At 39.7% G+C, this 23390-nt stretch overlaps 1 protein-coding gene across 10 annotated transcripts in view; it reads right to left on the bottom strand.

The window, feature by feature from the left end:
* NEK10 (NIMA related kinase 10) overlaps positions 1 to 23390 on the bottom strand; it is a 265539-nt gene that overhangs the window by 54375 nt on the left and 187774 nt on the right. For 7 of the 10 annotated variants that reach the window (XR_644237.3, XR_644238.3, XM_009201822.3 and 4 more), the window contains exons 27-31: positions 17011 to 17194; positions 16828 to 16914; positions 13928 to 13982; positions 4839 to 4876; positions 4599 to 4739 (exon numbers count right to left, since the gene is read on the bottom strand). Coding sequence is in view for 8 of the 10 variants with exons in the window: in XM_009201822.3 (XP_009200086.1) it covers positions 4599 to 4739; positions 4839 to 4876; positions 13928 to 13982; positions 16828 to 16914; positions 17011 to 17194 (505 nt within the window). In the remaining 2 variants the exon portion in view is untranslated. The remainder of the gene's footprint in view (positions 1 to 4598; positions 4740 to 4838; positions 4877 to 13927; positions 13983 to 16827; positions 16915 to 17010; positions 17195 to 23390) is intronic. The other 3 variants (XM_009201827.3, XM_009201828.3, XM_009201826.3) reach the window with 1 other exon arrangement.

Below are 23390 nucleotides of genomic sequence, written 5' to 3' on the forward strand. Positions count from 1 at the left end.
TTTGCTGAAGTTGCTTATCAGCTTAAGAAGATTTTGGGCTGAGACAATGGGGTTTTCTAAATATACAATCATGTCATCTGCAAACAGGGACAATTTGACTTCTTCTTTTCCTAACTGAATACCCCTGATTTCTTTCTCTTGCCTAATTGCCCTAGCCAGAACTTCCAACACTATGTTGAATAGGAGTGGTGAGAGAGGGCATCCCTGTCTTGTGCCAGTTTTCAAAGGGAATTTTTCCAGTTTTTGCCCATTCAGTATGATATTGGCTGTGGGTTTGTCATAAATAGCTCTTATTATTTTGAGGTATGTTCCATCAATACCGAATTTATTGAGCGTTTTTAGCATGAAGGGCTGTTGAATTTTGTCAAAAGCCTTTTCTGCATCTATTGAGATAACCATGTGGTTCTTGTCTTTGGTTCTGTTTATATGCTGGATTATGTTTATTGATTTGCGAATGTTGAACCAGCCTTGCATCCCAGGGATGAAGCCCACTTGATCATGGTGGATAAGCTTTTTGATGTGTTGCTGAATCCGGTTTGCCAGTATTTTATTGAGGATTTTTGCATCGATGTTCATCAGGGATATTGGTCTAAAATTCTCTTTTTTTGTTGTATCTCTGCCAGGCTTTGGTATCAGGATGATGTTGGCCTCATAAAATGAGTTAGGGAGGATTCCCTCTTTTTCTATTGATTGGAATAGTTTCAGAAGGAATGGTACCAACTCCTCCTTGTACCTCTGGTAGAATTCAGCTGTGAATCCATCTGGTCCTGGACTTTTTTTGGTTGGTAGGCTATTAATTATTGCCTCAATTTCAGAGCCTACTATTGGTCTATTCAGGGATTCAACTTCTTCCTGGTTTAGTCTTGGAAGAGTGTAAGTGTCCAGGAAATTATCCATTTCTTCTAGGTTTTCCAGTTTATTTGCGTAGAGGTGTTTATAGTATTCTCTGATGGTAGTTTGTATTTCTGTGGGGTCGGTGGTGATATCCCCTTTATCATTTTTAATTGCGTCGATTTGATTCTTCTCTCTTTTCTTCTTTATTAGTCTTGCTAGTGGTCTGTCAATTTTGTTGATCTTTTCAAAAAACCAACTCCTGGATTCATTGATTTTTTGGAGGGTTTTTTGTGTCTCTATCTCCTTCAGTTCTGCTCTGATCTTAGTTATTTCTAGCCTTCTGCTAGCTTTCGAATGTGTTTGCTCTTGCTTCTCTAATTCTTTTAATTGCGATGTTAGAGTGTCAATTTTAGATCTTTCCTGCTTTCTCTTGTGGGCATTTAGTGCTATAAATTTCCCTCTACACACTGCTTTAAATGTGTCCCAGAGATTCTGGTATGTTGTATCTTTGTTCTCATTGGTTTCAAAGAACATCTTTATTTCTGCCTTCATTTCGTGATGTACCCAGTAGTCATTCAGGAGCAGGTTGTTCAGTTTCCATGTAGTTGAGCGGTTTTGATTGAGTTTCTTAGTCCTGAGTTCTAGTTTGATTGCACTGTGGTCTGAGAGACAGTTTGTAATAATTTCTGTTCTTGTACATTTGCTGAGGAGTGCTTTACTTCCAATTACGTGGTCAATTTTGGAATAAGTACGATGTGGTGCTGAGAAGAATGTATATTCTGTTGATTTGGGGTGGAGAGTTCTATAGATGTCTATTAGGTCTGCTTGCTGCAGAGATGAGTTCAATTCCTGGATATCCTTGTTAACTTTCTGTCTCGTTGATCTGTCTAATGTTGACAGTGGAGTGTTGAAGTCTCCCATTATTATTGTATGGGAGTCTAAGTCTCTTTGTAAGTCTCTAAGGACTTGCTTTATGAATCTGGGTGCTCCTGTATTGGGTGCATATATATTTAGGATAGTTAGCTCCTCCTGTTGAATTGATCCCTTTACCATTATGTAATGGCCTTCTTTGTCTCTTTCGATTTTTGATGGTTTAAAGTCTGTTTTATCAGAGACTAGTATTGCAACCCCTGCTTTTTTTTGTTCTCCATTTGCTTGGTAAATCTTCCTCCATCCCTTTATTTTGAGCCTATGTATGTCTCTGCGTGTGAGATGGGTCTCCTGAATACAGCAGACTGATGGGTCTTGACTCTTTATCCAGTTTGCCAGTCTGTGTCTCTTAATTGGAGCATTTAGTCCATTTACATTTAAGGTTAAGATTGTTATGTGTGAACTTGATCCTGCCATTATGATATTAACTGGTTATTTTGCTCATTAGTTGATATAGTTTCTTCCTAGCCTCGATGGTCTTTACATTTTGGCATGTTTTTGAGATGGCTGGTACCGGTTGTTCCTTTCCATGTTTAGTACTTCCTTCAGGGTCTCTTGTAAGGCAGGCCTAGTGGTGACAAAATCTCTAAGCATTTGCTTATCTGTAAAGGATTTTATTTCTCCTTCACTTATGAAACTTAGTTTGGCTGGATATGAAATTCTGGGTTGAAAATTCTTTTCTTTAAGAATGTTGAATATTGGCCCCCACTCTCTTCTGGCTTGGAGAGTTTCTGCCGAGAGATCTGCTGTGAGTCTGATGGGCTTCCCTTTGTGGGTAACCCGACCTTTCTCTCTGGCTGCCCTTAAGATTTTTTCCTTCATTTCAACTTTGGTGAATCTGGCAATTATGTGTCTTGGAGTTGCTCTTCTCGAGGAGTATCTTTGTGGCGTTCTCTGTATTTCCTGGATTTGAATGTTGGCCTGCCCTACTAGGTTGGGGAAGTTCTCCTGGATGATATCCTGAAGAGTGTTTTCCAACTTGGTTCCATTTTCCCCCTCACTTTCAGGCACCCCAATCAGACGTAGATTTGGTCTTTTTACATAATCCCATACTTCTTGCAGGCTTTGTTCATTTCTTTTTCTTCTTTTTTCTTTTGGTTTCTCTTCTCGCTTCATTTCATTCATTTGATCCTCAATCGCTGATACTCTTTCTTCCAGTTGATCGAGTCGGTTACTGAAGCTTGTGCATTTGTCACGTATTTCTCGTGTCATGGTTTTCATCTCTTTCATTTCGTTTATGACCTTCTCTGCATTAATTAGTCTAGCCGTCAATTCTTCCACTTTTTTTTCAAGATTTTTAGTTTCTTTGCGCTGGGTACGTAATTCCTCCTTTAGCTCTGAGAAATTTGATGGACTGAAGCCTTCTTCTCTCATCTCGTCAAAGTCATTCTCCGTCCAGCTTTGATCCGTTGCTGGCGATGAGCTGCGCTCCTTTGCCGGGGGAGATGCGCTCTTGTTTTTTGAATTTCCAGCTTTTCTGCCCTGCTTTTTCCCCATCTTTGTGGTTTTATCTGCCTCTGGTCTTTGATGATGGTGATGTACTGATGGGGTTTTGGTGTAGGTGTCCTTCCTGTTTGATAATTTTCCTTCTAACAGTCAGGACCCTCAGCTGTAGGTCTGTTGGAGATTGCTTGAGGTCCACTCCAGACCCTGTTTGCCTGGGTATCAGCAGCAGAGACTGCAGAAGATAGAATATTTCTGAACAGCAAGTGTACCTGTCTGATTCTTGCTTTGGAAGCTTCCTCTCAGGGGTGTACTCCACCCTGTGAGGTGTGGGGTGTCAGACTGCCCCTAGTGGGGGATGTCTCCCAGTTAGGCTACTCAGGGGTCAGGGACCCGCTTGAGCAGGGAGTCTGTCCCTTCTCAGATCTCAACCTCCGTGTTGGGAGATCCACTGCTCTCTTCAAAGCTGTCAGACAGAGTCGTTTGGGTCTGCAGAGGTATCTGCTGCTTTGTTATTGTTTACTGTGCCCTGACCCCAGAGGTGGAGTCTACAGAGACAGGCAGGTTTCCTTGAGCTGCTGTGAGCTCCACCCAGTTCGAGCTTCCCAGCAGCTTTGTTTACCTACTTAAGCCTGAGCAATGGCGGGCGCCCCTCCCCCAGCCTCGCTGCTGCCTTGCCGGTAGATCACAGACTGCTGTGATAGCAATGAGGGAGGCTCCGTGGGTGTGGGACCCTCCCAGCCAGGTGTGGGATATGATCTCCTGGTGTGCCTGTTTGCTCAAAGCGCAGTATTGGGGTGGGAGTTACCCGATTCTCCAGGTGTTGTGTGTCTCAGTTCCCCTGGCTAGGAAAAGGGATTCCCTTCCCCCTTGCGCTTCCCAGGTGAGGCGATGCCTCGCCCTGCTTCAGCTCTCGCTGGTCGGGCTGCAGCAGCTGACCAGTACCGATCTTCCGGCACTCCCCAGTGAGATGAACCCAGTACCTCAGTTGAAAATGCCGAAATCACCGGTCTTCTGTGTCGCTGGCACTGGGAGTTGAAGACTGGAGCCGCTCCTATTCGGCCATCTTGCTCCACCCCCCCATGGTTACTATTTTTTGTTTGTAGGTATGTACTTGAAGCATCAGTAGGTCAACTGGCTAACATTCCCACCACGGCAGAAATGCAAATTTTGGAAAAAACAGCCCATAATACTTCAATCGACAGTGAACACAGAAGGCATTTTGTTATCATCAAATTGCCAAACTAATAATGGTGAACAGACAAGGCAGAATTCTCCTGCTGTTTATATTAAAATTACCACCCAAGCATCGTTCAGACATCTCAGGTCCAACTATAATTCTGCATTTGCCCATTGTGTGCTTAACATCAATGTGATCTAGTAAGTACTACCATGATCTTTGAGATTTCGAAGAATCACAGCAGGAAGGCTATGGGACTGCCACCCTGTCACTAACTCGGCCTCTAGTTCCTTAATGTGGGCCCTGAGCATGAGGGGTGGCACTTTCAGAAGCAGGTCAAGAGGCAGCAAAGCTGAAGAAATAAAAGGGGGAAAGATATGAAACTGTAACATAAATTACATTGAATTTTAGAGAGTTGTGTTTGATTTTATTGCTATCAACACTAAGTTACCTGGTCTTGGTCTTGATCCTGTTCCTCCAGTGAAGTCCCTGAAAATAGAATTACAGGCCATTAGAATGACTTGTTCAACTTGGATTTGACAAACTAAGAGCCTACATCTTGCTATGGTCTACATTATAAAGATTAATAAAGATTATTTTCCCTCAAGATACTCTCAAGAGTTTAATTCAGAGGGAAATAAATAATATTGCAACACACAGTACAATTGACATTCTACTGACAAATGGCAGAATCGTCCCACCACAGTTGTTTTTTAGGCTCTAAGTATGACTAAGAGCCTAACTCTTATGATCCTGAATAATTTTCTTGTTACACTTAAACTCGAAATATGATTTTGCACTAAAAGGATATAAGATTTAAAATGTTATATACAGTATTTTCTATGATTTGTTCCTGCTCTATTAAAAAACAAAACAAAACAAAAAACAAACAAAAAAAAACCTTATTCCTCTTCCTATAAAATGTTTTTTGCATTGAAAATAATTATCTTTCCTAAAGTTGCCAGTGTTATTAACATCCCGTTTGCCTTGGAGGTGGCCTTAGACTGTACCAGCGATATGTGTAAATCACCTTCAGCCTTTTTTTTCCACTGTAACCAATTTTTTTTTTTTTTTTTTTTTTTTTTGAGACGACTCTCGCTCTGTAACCCAGGCTGGAGCGCAGTGGCGCGATCTCAGCTTGTTGAAACCTCCACCTCCTGGGTTCATGCCATTCTCCTGCCTCAGCCTCCCGAGTAGCTGGGACTACAGGCACCCACAACCATGCCCGGCTAACTTTTTTGTACTTTTAGTAAAGACGGGGTTTCACCATGTTAGCCAGGATGGTCTTGATCTCCTAACCTCGTGATCCACCCACCTCAGCCTCCCAAAGTGCTGGGATTACAGGTGTGAACCACCACGCCCAGCCCAGAACCAATTTTTTAATAGTTTTCTGGAACGAAATAAGAAACATCTGTGCCCTGACAAGTTGTAAGACTCATTCTTAAACTTAATGCAATCCAACAAAAATATATCATACATCTACTATGTATAAGGCACATGATAGGTATTTGTTAAGTAGGAATAAATACAGGAATTTAAATACAAGTAAACATGGCTGATAAGTCTCTTATCCCAACCCTTTTGTTTTAATCATAGATTTTTTGATACATGCATGCAACACCTATCTGTGTTATTAAGTGTAACAAAATTGGCACTCATTTACCTACCACTCAATTTAAGCACTAGAATAATACCAAAATCTTTGTATCCACTTATGAGTTTCTTCCCTGTTCCTTTCCATTCCCTCTTGATTTTCACCAGGGTAGCACTCTCTTGATCCCATAATATATTCTGTTCCATTCTGAGCTCAAAGTTCCAGAGCCTTGAAAAGTAAATGGAACCTGCCAGCCTTTAACAGTTTATATATTTTCCCTAACCCTGAGATAAGGAGCACGTTCAAAAAAAGAAATGAAGCTGATCCTGCCCTCAGAAAGTTTGAAAAGAGACATGATCACAGCAGTGCCCATGTGTAGGCAGGACAACCTCAGGGCTGAGCTGAGAAGCAGAACATCTGTTCCAGCTCCTCGTATGCCTGCACAAATGCCATATCCCAGCAAATGCTTTCCGAATAACTTTGCCCCTTAGCCTTCTAGATGAGGCTAGCACTGTCTAATAGAAACTGATGGTAAGCATCAAACATAATTTTAAGTTTTCTGGTAGCCAAATTTTTTAAAAAGTAAAAAGAATACAGTGAAATAAATCTATTTTATTTAATCAAAAATATCCAAAATATTATTTCAACATATAAAAATTGAGATATCTTATTATTTTACATCTTAATTAATATTAAATGAAATTTAAAATTGAGTCCCTCAGTTGCAGTGGCCACATTTCAGCTGCTCAAGAGTCACATGTGCCTAGTGGCCTCCATACTTAACAATGTGGTCTGCCCTTCCTTAAGTGTTGGTCATTGTCTTCATACGCTTACTACATTCATGCCATGTAGCTGCTAAACCTGCAATACCTCCTGAATCCCACTCTCTTAAAAAGTGAATACAAATGCAACTGGAGGCAAACTTGTATCCATCAGGTTATTCATGTTCTTGAAAAGCTGATAATCACTCACATGATGAGTTTGCAAGATGACTGTTCCAGATGTCCTGAAGAATCTAACATTTCAAACATTTTTACATATCAGCAAATGCTACGCATAATGCGTGCTAGTGGGACATGTGACAGAACACCCTGACAATGCTGAGTTGCTGCCGCCTCTGCTATTCCTTTATATAATTTTAAATTACTCTTTAATAAACTTTCGGGAATCTTTAAAAAGAACCATTACACATTTATTCATTCATTCATTCGAGAAATATTAATTAAGTGCCCACAATGTATAGCCACCATGTTGGACACTGGAGATGGGACGGTGAAAATAAATAGTTTCCACAGTCTTGGGACTTAAAAGATTGCATAGAGATAGCAGAAAATAAATGTCAATTTCTCTGGAAATTATATCACTAACTGCAAGAAAATATAGTCATCTGAAATTTCAAAATAGAATAGACTCATTGTGACCAGAAGTGACAGCTTTTAACTATGCAATTGTTGGGTTCACAGATGGACAAATGATTGAAATTATGCAGAGCCTGGGGGAAGACTGCCTCTAGATTAAACCACATTGAATGTTTATGCTCAACAGAGCATTATGGCTACAGAGGGTGGTGTCCCCATCGTATCACAAGCTGAAAAATATACCAAAGTGGTTTCACGCAGAGAACATTCCAGAAATAGTTTCTGGTGAAGAGGTTTAATATATTATAGTTTGTGTTCTCTGAAAATTTTGAAATGGGCATTGACCAACAGCACTTCAGGCTGATGGAAGAATTTCAGAAAAATAGAAGGCTGAAAGAATTCTAAAAGGCCATCCCTTTCAGCTCTCTTCAGACCTAGTATGACCTCATCTGGAATTAATAAGGCAAAAGAGAAACTGAAGTGCTGAAAATGAGTGTTAGCCTACAACTTCCACCCCAAAACACTAACAGATAAAGTGAATAATCCAGGAAGTAGCTTTCTAATTTTTTAAATAGAATTTTCACTGAATTAAGTCAAGAGCAAGGTGAATTATTTGGACAATTATTTTGCCAGCAGAGTCCTGGCCAAGAAGAAGATGAAGCCCTAAAATTTCATCTCTCATAAGAATTCCTTGAAATATGTATCTGAACAAAGAAAACATTTTCACATGCATTGTAAGTGTATTCCATCATTTAATTCAATTGTGAAAAGTATCAATACTATTTGATATTGATAAAAATAATTAAACCTTACGAAATGAGAGGTTTGGCTTCCAATAGTAAGGTAATGCCTTCTGAAACTACTGCAACCACACCATGTGAGCTAATGAGCATTTTATAGCTGAAGCTCTCTTTCAGGCAGTGACATTCATACATACATCCTGTGTGAATAAGCAACATTATGTAGCTTTGAGTTCTCCTATGTATCTACAATGTTAATAGAGTTGGTATCATGACAACAAAGTAGTATAATGCTCCTGTGCCTATCCCCTTGTACCCGAATAACATATCTCATAACAAACGAGCAATAAACCAGGACAGTATAGAACTATCACAGAAAAGAAACAAAGTGATCTTACTATGCGTTTTTTTGTTTGTTCTTGTTAAGACTGCTGGAGTGTGACATTGGCAGATGGGCCAGGTTGATTCTAGCAAGGAGTAATCATGCAGTACTTATTCCTCCAAAGTAAAACCAGATACAGATTATGAAAAAGATGGAGGGAGAAGAGCTACAAGTAAAAATAAGCAAGACTTCTGCTTTTAGGAGGCAAGATCCACAGGTCCTGAAAATACACAAGGTCTTTCCAGTCACAAGTATGATGCTGAATGGTCACAAACCTCCACAATCATCTTTACATATAAAGACTTAGAAGCCTGGCAGGGTGGCTCATGCCTGTAATTCTACCATTTTGGGAGGCCCAGGCGGTGGATCACCTCAAGTCAGGAGTTCGAGACCAGCCTGGTCAACATGGCGAAACCCCATCTCTACTAAAAATTCAAAAATTAGCTGGGTGTGGTGGCAGGTGCCTATAATCCCAGCTACTAGGGAGGTTGGGGCGGGAGAACCGCTTGAACCCAGCGGGCGGAGGTTGCAGTGAGCTGAGATGGCGCACTGCACTCCAGCCAGGGCAAAAGAGCAAAACTCCGTCTCAAAAAAAAAAAAAAAAAAAGACTTAGACTTAGGAGCACACTGTCAGATACAATTATGCATACACTGACGAATCAAAAAAGTTGTGAACCACAGCCATCTTTGATACCACAAACATCCAGTGTCTCAAACCAGCCTGCCAACTATACCCTGTTGCCTTGGCAACAGGAGGCAAGCAGACGTGGAGAAATCTTGTTGCCTGAGCAACAGGATCCCTTTAAAAGAAAAAATGTGCCTTAAGCTGTGGCTATGGCAAAGGCTGTCAGTAGGCAAGATTTCAGTCCTTGGTAATGAGATAAAGAATTTACACTAAGATAACAATCATTCATCTATTAATTAATCAGTATCTGTAGGTTGGTACCTACGTGCAATACACTGTGCCCTGGAGAAGGCAAAGATGAATTAGGCATAGTTTGGCACATACCCGGCACACAGTAATAAATATCCATCAATTAAATAAATGAATGAAGGTTCTTAAGATGGTTGTAAAACAATGACTAAACTTTACTAGGACCTGAGCATATGTGATAAAGAGGCTGAAGCCCCCATGAGCATTATCAAGTTCCACTATAGAGAATATTTTATTTATAAGTTGAAATAATATGCTATGACTTGCTGGATTAGAATCCTCAATGTGTATATACTAGGTCAGCCTACGAAACCTGCATAAAAACTGGTAAAAGTCAAGCCGATTCTTAATGCCGTCCTAGCAAATAGTAATAGATATAAAAGATTTCATTTCAAATTTGAAAATGATTAAAGTTGGAAATTTCAAAGAAATTGGGGCTTATTCCTCTCTTGATCTTGCCATTAACTATATTCCTCAAAAAAAGGTCTTATCAACTAATGATGGCTTGGATTCCCAGGTGCTTTCCAGTTCTAATATTATTCTCCAGCCCTGAGACTTCAAAACGTCTCTAAGGAGGCAGGGGCTATCCCTTCTAGTTCCATTTGCTCATGTATTATCCATTTGCCTGGATCATTTGCCCAAAAGCATACCCTAAGTTATTAGGGACTTATGTTAGTTCTTCAGCAGGCAATTGGTTTAGATCTGGCTCCTGATATCTGATATCTGACCAAAGTTAAGAATTTCTGCTTAAGCTTTCTCTTAGTACCATTAATATTTAGCCAGGGCCACATCTGACTTCTATATTTTGGAGGCTGTGATGGCTGTGATCAGAACACATATGTCCTTCCCTGTGACTTCTCTCATTGGGCCTTTTTAAAGAGCCAGTAAGGGTCCCCAAGTGGGAGAGCTGCCCAGAGTCTCCTTGTAATTGTTATACCATTTTATACATGGCACAGAATAGGAGAGAAAAAAAACAAAAAAACAAAAAAAAAAACAAAAAAAAAAACCCCAGAAAACCCTCTACAGGCTGGATTTTCAATTTATTTTTATTCTATTATGTAGTTTTGCTATCTCCTTTTATATTCAAACTTCTTATTTAGCTTCTAAATATTTTGCAGGATGGGTTCACATTTCACATTCATAAACAAAGAAACCCAGAAAAATCCTAAACAAATTAGATTGCAAATAACTTTAGCTTTATTTAATGTTCTTTAAAGAATTATAAATACATTTTGGTATTGTCTCCTTTTAATTCAGAGAAGCCCCGGGGATTACCTGGGAGGGAGTCAAAAGTTATTAATTTTCTCTCCTCTTATTTGGCATAAATCAAAGGCTGTCTTTTATCATTTATTTTCTTCTGAAGTCTGCCCTTGTCTTTCCACTTCACTGTGAGCTCCCTGAAGGAAGAGAGCTTGTCTTAAACAAACCTGTGTTCCCTGGTAGCATGTCACACTGTATTACCACATTTCATGGCACAATTTTGCAAATGTTGCTTTAGGTCAGGTCCTATTCACCTTGGAACATACTTTCCAAAACATCAACTTCAATGTATGGGCCACTTTCCATAGCCATCTGTTGACCTGGTCATAACCCCAAGTTAAAGCTTGTTCTATATCCCTGTTTCAATGATCTTCAGATTAAACTGTGCCTTTCTGCTGATTCTAGCTTACCCAATTTGTTTTAAAGTATTTAGTTAACGACTAACTTTTTAAAAACCATCTCAAGCTCTAAAAGATATAGACCACATTGGGTTTTTGTTTGTTTTTGAAGGGGTGGACATCAACCAATTTGTGCAAATAAGACAATTTTCCATGGATCCTTTCAAAAAAGAGTAGAATTATTTTTGACAGGGCCAAGATACCTACATTCATCTGATTGGAAATTTTCATTTTAATATAAAATTCACTTAACTGGGAGTACACCATATGTCATAATTTACTTTTGAACTAAAATACTTGCTTTGTTAGTGATAGAAAGTCAGTAAGTGGGGAATATTGGGTACTAGCAAGCCCTAAAGATCCTTTGGAAGATCTTCTAACTCAAATCTCCAGTCCCCACAAACACCCATTGTGGTTCTCTTTGGCATTTTGGACTACTTTTCTTTCCCCTGCCCCATTACTTCCGACCATGACTCCTTTGCACTTTGGCCCAGTAAAGAATGCCATGAGGTCTTACAGGGTTTTCTCAAATATCTTTCTGACAGATCACACCCCTTATCGATAAGTTTTTCTTGGGTTTTTATTCCCAGAAACACTGGGAAAAAGTTAGGAAATTAAAAGGCTCCATCCTAACTCCTCCTGGTCTTCATTTGAAGACGATAAATGTATCAGTGATACACCTTTGACTAAACAAGAAAAGGATTTGTCTATAGGAACCTTCCTTTGTCACCTAACTGAATCCTCCAGGAATTTGCTGAGCAGGTTCTTCTGAACTTCATTTACATTATGCGATTCCCAGCACCCTCAAACCCAGAGATAGATCCAGATGGTTCCATTGAGGCTGCCCAGCACTAACACTGGCTCCCTTCAGCAAGCACCCCTGATGGACTAGTCAAGGACCTCAGCTCTCCTCAAGGCAGTAAACAGGCGCCTGATCCCAGCCAGCTCAATCTGGCTCTCTCTCTCTCAAGATTTTGAATCCTAAGAAAGGTGACATGAGAATGGAATAAACAAGCTGGGAGTTCATTTATCCCAGAGTTCTCCTGCCCTTACAAGCCTCCCAAAAATGTCTCCTTTATAGACTTCAGGGACTGAACTGGCTCGTATGCCTTCCCAAGCTTGATCCTCCAGAGTCTAAATTACACAAACCCCATAATGCCTTCTAAAGAAACCCCGGTCACATAAGTTAGCTAGAGTCAGGCTCCTTTGCTTGTATCCAAAAAGCCATGCCTGCTATAGCATATCGCAGCCTTAGCATTTTATCACACAGATGCTGCCACCTCCTGAGTGGGAGTCATCCCACAGCTCTGAAGACCCCTGCCTGGCATCACCACTTATATGTGGCCCAACCTCAACAGGTGCCCCAGCCTCAGAGCAGTCTGGCAGTCCTTCCTCCATTCTCTGCTCAGTTCTTATCTCAACATTGGCTGCCCCTAGCTGAATATACTCCTCAAATCTAGACAGTCCTCTCATCTGTGGCCTAGAATATCATCTAACACATAGAAACCAGCTGGGCACAGCGGCGAATGCCTGTAATCCCAGCACTTTGGGAGTCTAAGGTGGGTGGATCACCTGAGGTCAGGAGTTCGAGACCAGCCTGGCCAACATGGTGAAACCCCATCTCTCCTAAAAATACAAAAATTAGCCAGGCATGGTGACAGGCACCTGTAATCTCAGCTACTCAGGAGGCGGAGGCAGGAGAATCACTTAAACCCAGAAGGCAGAGGTTGCAGTGAGCTGAGATCATGCCACTGCACTCCAGCCTGGGCGACAGAACAAGATTTTATCTTAATAATAATAATATACAGAAGCCATAAAGTATATTCTTCCCTAATCTCCCTTTCTCTATTTCTCTAGCTTAATTTTATCTTCACCTCCCTTTCTTCAGACACAAAGGAGTTGCCACTCATCTTCTCCAGGCCCACTCCTCTGGCTGTGGTCTATGCTGCAACTGTACACTGTCAGTTATCTCTTTTCCTCTCTAATCTCTCCTCCTTCCTCTGTCCCAAATGCCCTGAGTTCATCCTGATTCTAAGAGGTCCTTTTCCAACAAACATTCCCCACCCGCTCACTCTGCCAGCTCATTTTCTCAACTTCTTAAATGCCTCCTATGTCTGTCTCTGGAACATTGCAATCAAGTTTCTGCTCCCTCTGATCTCACCCAGTGCCAGTGAAGGGGCTCCCATGAAGGTCAGGAGAACTTGCAGAAGGCTCAATCTAATAATTTTGTTTCAGTCCCTACTCTAAGAAACAACTGTCACTGACACAGCGAGCTGTCCTAAAATAACAATTTTACTTTGCTTTTAAAAGATAATCTCCCAAACATATTCCACCTTCCCTTGCAACTAGCTGTGGTCATATGAGGAAGTTCTGGCCAATGGTATGTGAACAGAAGTGATGAGCATAACATCTGGGTCATATCCTTAAAAGAAAGAGGAGTGGCTCTACTTCCCCTTTCTTCTTCTTGCTGGCTTGGAGGTAGGATGTGGTCTCGTAAGTCATACTGGTCAAAAATATGAAATCTATACCCTGGGGATATGGAAGAACAAGATATAAGACCAGGGCTCCACATGACCTCATGGAGCACAGCTACCCTACCCCGCTGGCCCACCCTTGAGCTCAAAGAGGCTAACTCATTTGCTCAAGGTCACGAAGCTAGAAAAAGGCAGAGCTAGACTAAGACCCAAGTCCAAGATCAGCACCTGTTTCAGTATGCTACTTGGTGAACTATAAATGGTTCTGGGCAAGTAAGCTCTAATTCCTTCTATTTCCACAGGCACATGGAAACTTCTGGCTATCAGGTTTCAATTCAGCCATCAATAACTCAGCGCTGCAAAATCAAAAAATATTTCTAGGAGCTCAATTTGTACCTACCTTGTTTGGGATTGTCTTTCTCCTCCTGAAGCACTAAAACTTCTCTTTAAAATGTCTGAGACGAGAAAATAGAAATAACTTTACATTATTTCCTCTGCAAATCTTTTGTTGTTTAAGTTTTAATAAAACAGTGCTGAACAACAAACGCTGGTGAAGATGCAGAGAAAGAGGAACTCATACACTGTTGGTGGGACTGTAAATTAGTGTAGCCATTATGGAAAACAGTATAAAGGTTCTCGGCCGGGCGTGGTGGCTCACACCTGTAATCCCAGCACTCTGGGAAGCCGAGGTGGGTGAATCATGAGGTCAAGAGAGCGAAACCATCCTGGCCAACATGGTGAAACCCTGTCTCTATTAAAAAGTACAAAAATTAGCTGGGTGTGGTGGAGCGTGCCTGTAGTCCCAGCTACTCAGGAGGCTAACACAGGAGAATCGCTTGAACCAAGGAGGCGGAGGTTGCAGTGAGCCGAGTTGCACCACTGCACTCCAGCCTGGTGACAGAGCGAGACTCTGTATCAAATAAATAAATAAATAAATAAAGATTCTCTTGAAAAAACTAAAAACAGAACTTCTATATGATCCAGCAATCTTACTACTGGCATATATCCAAAAGAAGGGAAGCTAGTATATCAAAAAGATATCTCCACTCTCGTGTTTATTGCAGCACTACTCACAACAGCCAGGATACGAAATCAAACTAAGTACCCATCAGCAGATGAATGGATAAAGAAAATGTTTAACAATAATTTATTGAATATTTAATAGCTAGAAGGGGACATTTGAAATGTTTCCAACACAAATAAATAATAAATGTTTGAGGTGATCAATATCTGAATTACCCACACAATGTGTAATTTGATGACTACACGTTGTATGCAAATATCAAAATATCACAAGTATCCATAAATAGGAACAAATATTATATACCAAAAAAATTTAAATAAGTTTTTTATAAAATTCAAAATAATAAAGAACATATATATTCCATGAATGGCTTTGTCTATAAACACTCTCATATTGTTCTAAGGTCAAACTTTTCTCTGTAAATGGCAGGTAGGAAATATTCTAGGCTTTGCAAGCCATACTATGTCTGTCACAACTGAATTCTGCTGCCACTGTAGCATAAAAGCAGTCAAACAACATTCAATAAACAAACATGGCTTTATTCATGGCAAACCACAATATCAACAAAAAACAATGCTGAATTTCTGTTACCTGAGCAATTGTACATATTGTAAAAATTATCTTTGATTATGAAAATATGAGCTAAAATATGTTACAAATTGTCATTTATTTGTCAGGTTTAAGGCCTTTTTTTCTAAAGCAAATGTCTAAACAAACAAAAACAACCCTGTTATTAATATCTAACAAAACACAATAAAATGTCATGCAATAAAATGTCATAACCATCCTAGCCAAGTTACCACATGCAAATTTAAGGGTCAAGCACCTCTTTCCTACCTCCCCACTAACCCTCCCACCATTGCTGCCAGGTATATAGAACACTGAACTTATCTCAAAACAGTCAGTAATAAATTTCTTCTGGAATTTGTTATATGTTCATATGCATAAATATTTTTCCCATATGAGCTTCATGTTTTCCCAATTGCAAATTAATACACCTAGAAGGCAGGGATTTACAGAGAAAATAGGACAGAATATTGAAAACTAGGGTTGTCCCAGAAAATCTGGAACATCTAGTCATCATTTCAATGGACCAATTAAGTTTGGAAAGGACAAAGAATGTAGCTAAATCCTTAGGGTTCTACTTTGATCCTTAGAGAGGCTATTTTAAATGTTCTTTTATGAGATTTTCATAGTATAGTCACTGAGGAGAGAGAATTATTTTCACTTATTTCAGAATATTTCTACCTACAGTTTTTAATATTTTATCAAGTTACTCTTTTTTTTTTTTTTTTTTTTGAGATGGAGTCTTTCTCTGTCACCCAGGCTGGAGTGCAGTAGTGCCATCTCATCTCGGCTCACTGCAAGATCCGGCTCCCGGGTTCACGCCATTCTCCTGCCTCAGCCTCCCGAGTAGCTGGGACTACAGGTGCCCACCATCACACCTGGCTAATTTTTCTATTTTTAGTAGGGACAGGGTTTCACCGTGTTAGCCAGGATGGTCTCGATCTCCTGACCTTGTGAACCCACCTTCCTCGGCCTCCCAAAGTGTTGGGATTACAGGCGTTAGCCACTGTGTCCGGTCTCAACTTACTCTTTTCAAAAAAAATTGTTTATCTTCATTTTCCATTTTAACTTCTCTTTCAGTTTCAGGTTTGTTGAGTATGTTTGATTCTATCTCTCTTTATAATCTTTAAATTTCATCTAAATATACCTTTTCCTTTTCTTTCCCATATCCCAGTATGACTACTTTCTTTACTGTTTTAAATTAAGAGTCAAGATTAACATTATGAACTGAATTTATATGTCATATTTTTTATAACTCTAAAAACATTTCGTTTGTTTTATTGTTTTAAATGTAACACAGGCCTTTAGATTGATATAAATAAAATTGTACAAAAATTAGTCTATACCAAGACCAATTTCTTCTACAGACTTTGAATTCCTCTAACCAACAGGCTTGTAAAAGGTCATATTCATTACTCCCGTGGTTATTTGGCTGTCTCCAAGATATTTTGATTCTCTAGTTAGAACCTGCATTTGCTGGTAGAAATCATAAAACTATTCATTTGACAGCTGAGAAAATATAAACCCACTGTGCTGGCTAACCTTTGGGCTCTGTCAGAGAGACAGACACATCTGTCCTAATTAGCATTGCACCTGAAAAACAAACCACTGGGTTACGTATATGGTGATATTTGCTTGACTCAAGTATGATTTCCAAATCACTGTCTTCTGGAATCCCGCAAATGGCAAACGGATAAAAGAAAGCTTACTGAATGTAGATTCTTTCAGAGGGCTTGAACTGGAGCTGCTGGAGTTATCCGAGATGTCCAATTCATCATCTAGCTCTGAATATATATCTGCACATGAATTAAAAACAATAAAAACGCACATGAGTCTTGAAACAGGAAGGAGTCCAGAATGCATTCATGCTTACACGCTGCCACTAGCAGTACCTTTCTCAGTATTTTCCAGGTTGAAGTTATCATCTGACAGGATTTCGTCACAGGCCCTGTCTTCGTCTTTACCATAGGAGGCCTGGAAGCCTTCGGGGGGCAGGTCTGCACTTTCTGAAAGTTCACTTTTCAGGCTGGCTGCCCCACTGCTGCTGCTACTCAAGCTTGCCTTCTCAAAGGTCTCCTGGAAAGAGAAATTCGGTTTTTCATAGCCTCTTTCTCCATCCTTCCTTCTATAGGACCTAAATCTTGTTAGAACATCTATTAACTGCTTCAAATATCGATATAAATGTTTGATGCAGAAGAAGCATCAGTAGTTCCACCTACACATCTCTTTCACAATCTGTTCAGTCCATAAATACAGAAAGATGCAAGTCTATAAGCTACATTGGATCAAAAAGGAGGGAGGTGGCAAGAGGGCTCAGTAGAAAAGGCCCATACAACCCAGTGCAGGTGGCGGGGTTGGGGCGGGGGGGGGAATTTACTTCTAAGAAATAGACTACATCAATTTAGGAGAAATTTCTCTCCTTTAAGTTTTTTCAAAAATATTTGCTATCAAATCCTCTCAGTACCATAGCAAATAAGCAAGGCTTATTCTCTTCAAAACTCCAGGAAAATTAGTAGCAGACAAAGCCAGGCCATGGAGAGTGAGAGGCAAGGTCTTCCAGAAAAAGAAGGGCTACAGAGCACAGAACTTACAAACCACTTGGGACTCTACACTACTGCCTGGCTTGAACACTCCCTGTAGAACCAGACACAGTATCCTCCTGAATCCTCCAAAACAGATGGATGCATTTCCATTATGATAGCACTACAAATTCATCAATCTGGTTGTGTAGTTCCACATTTCCCTCAATAATAGTATTAGAAAATGCAAAAATTATGTCTCAAGGGTCAATAAAAATAAATTAATTAATTAATGCCACTAATGCTGGAAGTTTTCGTTTTTCTAACAAAAAGACCGTGTGGAAGGAATGACTATGAATCAGTAAAAAATACCACTTGTTTCTTTACCCAAGCAACTCTAAAACCTAAGACATTCATTGTGTGGGACTATTTGCAGCAAGTGTGAAGAGCCTTCTTAGGCTGTGGGGCTAAACAGCGCTGACAAAGCAAAGCTACAGAACAGGTAGACAAAAAGACAAAGAAAGGCCATGATGGAGGAAAGGATAACAGGCAGAGAGTGTGAGAAGAAAGAAAAAGGTGCATTTATTGAAGGGGAAAGAATTCCCTCTATGAATTGTGTACAAGATGATTTACTCGCAAATTACCTAGCACTTCTTGACTAAAAGGCCCCAATGATGCCCATTTGAGAGACAGACTTATTTTATTTCAGATGTATGTGCTTTTTATTTTTTTCCTACAGTTAAAATGACACAGCTTCAAGGCACAGGTTTCTAAAAACTCCGTAATAATAGAATTTGCAGATGAAGTAAACCTAAGTTCTTAGGGATAACTAGAGTCAGAAGTAAACCTCTAAAAGCTTTCATATGTTTATGTTCTGTAGGTAAGATGAAAAGATTTAAAAAATATTAAAAACATTTGTGCATTGCAAACTGTCTGATCAATTGCTGTTTAAACTTTCTTTTCCCTGAGATTCTTTTCAGTGATTCTTCAAAGTTTCACCAAGCTCCTTGTTTTCTTGAAGTTAATTTGCAGGTGAAGGAGTATTTTAACTTTGATTTTCCATAATTAGTACATCAAATGTTCAAATGTGGTTTTATGACTTTGAGGTGCTAATTTCTGCTTCTGAGGTCCACCCTGGTTGGCTAACTTACAACCTGAGATGGGAAATGCTTTGGCCACTCTCCGGCAAAAGATATGTGCTACTCAGAAATTTTTCCAATGCCTAAGGCTAGTATGGGGCCTTTAAGGCCAGCCTCAGCTCTGCCACACTCAACCCCTGATACCAAATCCAGGAGCTCTTTCTAAGGCTCAAAACTTTATTGCAAAACCAACTCAACTTCTTCCATGCCTTCCTCTTTTCTTGGTCCCAAACCACAAAACCCTTCTTCCTCTAACTATCCTCCACTGAAGTCATTAGAAATTTGCATAGAAATAAAAACCCAATTCAAGGCCTTTTCCTTTTTATGACCTTTTTTATTTGAAGTAAATCATCTTCTACCCTATCCTGAAGACCACAACGGACATCTGCAACCTTTTAAGGGCTTTACACCCAAGATATGTCAATGTTACCAAGGCTAAAAAAGATGAAGGAGAATTTTTGAATTGAGAAAAGTTTTTATTCTGTCAATGCAATTAAGACACTGGAATTCAAATATCTCTAAAACTAGCAAAACTTTAACAAAGGCTTCATTTCTCTTAAGAACAGTCATGGATAAAACATCAGAGGAAAACATTTTTCTTTGAACATATGAAGAGTCAGGAGAAGCTGGAGTCCCCGCTGAAAAAGGCAATTCGAGACTTAAGGAGGCTGGACTTGCAACCAAAACCCAAGAACCAGTCGGGTCATAAATCAATAGTCACTTGTAACTGCCAAAATTTCATCCATGGGTAATAGACTGTTTGCATAAATTCTGATAAAGGGAAATTTACAGTCTGAGAGAGATGCTTTTTCAGACTCTGTATACATAAAAATATGATAATATAGAATGGATAGTTTTGATTTAAAATTTGTATTTCTAGACAGGGCGTGGTCGCTCATGCTTGTAATCCCAGTACTTTGGGAGGCCCAGGCAGACAGATGACGAGGTCAGGAGATCAAGACTATCCTGGCTAACGTGGTGAAACCCTGTCTCCACTAAAAAATACAAAAAAAGTTAGCCGGGCATGGTGGTGGGCACCTGTAGTCCCAGCTACTCGGGAGGCTGAAGCAGGAGAATGGAGTGAACCCAGGAGGCAGAGCTTGCACTGAGCCGAGATTGTGCCACTGCACTCCCGCCTGGGTGACAGATAAAGACTCCGTCTCAAAAAAAATAAAAATAAAAATAAATTATTTTTCTATAACAATCCCTTGCAGCAGTTTTTTCTTCAAAAAAATTGATATAATTTTTGACCTTGCCATAAACCATATGCCACACATTTTCCCTACTATGATTTCTGGAGTTTTTCATTGTGAGTATTTGAGTATCCATCTCTTTATAAAATTGTTCCTTGAAGAACTAGGGGCACTTTAGTCCCTTTTACATCCTTTAGTGCTTTGCACAATGCCTTACACATTGCAAAGTCTCAATAAATAGTTGAGCCATTAAGTTGTCCTCAGAAGACACATCCAGCAAGTACATTAAGCTATTAAAGGGATTTAGGCAAGAAAAAAGATAAAGCTTTTGGGGACAGAATTTGGCTGCTATCATCTTTTTCACTTTCTAATTACTAAGATTTTTCAAGGAGTAGGAGAGGGAGTTAACTAGATATTTTTGGCATCTGCATGCATCTGTCCTAGGAATGGATAGACACATTCTGGATATCAATACGGCAGCAAGGAGAATACAATGCAAATCAGACAATAACATTATCACTGATATGGAAATCAGCACCATTACAGAAGATGCTTCCTGTCACCACGCTAGTATAGGCACAATTATGTTTAGCTCGATTTTGTGCATTATAATGTAATATTTTTATGTGTGCAGCAGATCATAATACATTTTCAGTGGAATAGCAATTCGAACAGTAACAGACTGACATTACCCAAATTAACTGCTACAGTAGGAAAATTAAGGGCATCTATTTTATTAAAATCAGTGCAATTTTTAAAATTGCCAGAATGTTAGTTTTAGAAGGAGAGAGAGAAAGAAAATCAAGAAATAAATGTAAAGGATAACACCAGTTACATCCTATAGATGCTTTACTTTAGAACTAAAAAATGCACTATTTCTTTGTGTTCTGAAATGTTCATATTCTATTAGGTATATTTTTACCCAGTTTTTTTAATAAACTGTACCCTTAAATATCTCCATTTAGTGCTACCAGGTGCTTGAAATTCATCCAGCTGAGGTGATCTTTTATCAGTGGCACACCGCCTTCTATGCTTTTCATGGATGATTGCACAAAGAAAATTCAAACTAGGAGACAGCCATTGACTGCATACTATTGTAAATAAACTCAGTCCCTACATTTTAAGGTATATTTTTAAAAATCAGCCAGCGTGGTCAGATGATTAAGGAACCTTGTGGACTAGACCACAGCTGAGTGAAATGTTCACTTTAGTGGTGAGATAGGAACCTTTTCTCCAGGCCTCCCTATGGAAGACTTGGCTTTGCCACATCAGAGAGGTGGGCTGATAAAATAAGCCTGGTCTCCACTCCCAACTCAGTGGTAGAGGGAAATCTTTCAATCTTTGATCCTGAAAGTTAGTTTTGTTTATTTTTTAGAAATAAGGTCTCATTATGTTGCCCAGGCTGGTCTCGAACTTCTGGGTTTAAGGGATCATCCTGCCTGGGTCTTCGGAGTAGCTGGAAATATAGAGGCACAGTACTGTGTCCAGCTTTCCCAAAATGGTTTCGATGATAACATCGTCTATTTTCATCAAGGAATCTTGAAGAATTTCCCTTCCCCCATTCTCCATATACAGTTAAGAGAGCAATAGTTAAACCAGAAAAACTGGTGTTTTGGGACCCTAAAAATAACTGACTTATATGGATTATATAATAAAGAAAATATTCTTTTTAGGTTGGATCTTATTTATTTTGGACTTCTTAAATATTTATACAAAGCTAAAAATGTTACTGTCATGACATAATTATCTCATTATTATGATACTATCTTAATTAGAACTTCTTAAAAGCACTATTACATATTAATGAATTAGGGAATTAAATTAATTAATTAAATAAATTAGGGAATAAATTGGTCATTACAATTCATTCTAAAAATCCAGTATCAAATTTATTATGGCTAAAAATGTTTCACTGTTTTCCCATAACTAACCTAGTACCATATCAGAAATGAAAGGATTTTCTATCACTTTTAACTCAAATACAGGTTTTCTACAAGGAATAATACTAACAAAGAGGAGAAGAAAAGCAATGTCATAATCTGAAATTATCGTATGTTAAGAATACAGAAGATCTGGTCCATCACAACAATACTGACCACCATGTTTTTCCAAGACGGCAGACTGACATGCCAATAGAACTAAATGTATATACGAATATATTCAAAAGCATTACAAACGAGGCCAGAATCAGGTAATTCTACTTAACATTTAAAAGGAACAGTGGGGGCTGGGAGTGGTGGTTCACACTTGTAACCCTAGCACTTCAGGAGGCTGAGGCAGACAGATCATTTGAGGTCAGGAGTTTGAGACCAGTCTGGCCAACAAGGTGAAACCTAGTCTCTACTAAAAATGCAAAAATGTGCCAGACATGGTGGCAGGCACCCGTAATCTCAGGTACTCGGGAGGCTGAGGCATGAGAATTGCTTAAACCTGGAAGGCGGAGGTTGCAGTGAGCTGAGATCATACTACTGCATTCCAGCCTTATTGAGCAAGACTGTGTCTCAAGAAGAAAAAAAAAAAAGGCCAGGCGCAGTGGCTCATCACGCCTACAATCTCGAACTTCGGGAGGCCCAGGCGGGTGGATCACGAGGTCAGGAGATTGAGACTATCCTGGCTAACACGGTGAAACCCCATCTCTACTAAAAACACAAAAAAATTAGCCGGGCGTGGTGGCGGGCGCCTGTAGTCCCAGCTATTCGGGAGGCTGAGGCAGGAGAAGGGCGTGAACCCGGGAGGTGGAGCTTGCAGTGAGCTGAGATCGTGCCACTGCACTCCAGCCTGGGCGACAGAGTGAGACTCCTTCTCACAAAAAGAAAAAAGAAAAAAAGAAAGAAACAATGGGCCAGGCATGGTGGCTCATGCCTGTAATCCCAGCACTTTGGGAGGCCAAAAGTGGACCGATTATTTGAGGTCAGGAGTTTGAGACCAGCCTGGCCAAATGGTGAAACCAGTCTCTACTAAAAATATAAAAATTAGACAGGCATGGTGGTGGGTGCCTGTAATCTCAGCTATTCAGGAGGCTGAAGCAGGAGAACTGCTTGAACCTGGGAGGTGGAGGTTGCAGTGAGCCAAGATCACTCCATCCTGGGTGACACAGTGAGACTGTCTCTCAAAAAAAAAAAAGAAAAAAAGAAAAGAAAAGAAAGAAAGAAGGGAAGGGAAGGGAAGGGGAAGGGGAAAGGGAAGGGGAAAGGGAAGGGGAAGAGGAGAAACAATGTACAGAGAGCAATCAAGTGGGTGGGTTTTAAGAAATGTTTTGTTTCTCAAAAAAAAAAAAAAGGTCATTGAAATTTACCAATGCTTAAGGAATTAAAGAGTATGGACATTAGTGGTTATCAACAGGAATGAAATGCACAAATTAGAACCTCATTGACTGTTTCATTTTTAACCGCTACATAAGAAAAGGTCTAGTTCTTGTTAA

This window comes from Papio anubis, chromosome 2, assembly GCF_008728515.1.
Source record: "Papio anubis isolate 15944 chromosome 2, Panubis1.0, whole genome shotgun sequence".
Classification (NCBI taxonomy): Eukaryota; Metazoa; Chordata; class Mammalia; order Primates; family Cercopithecidae; genus Papio; species Papio anubis.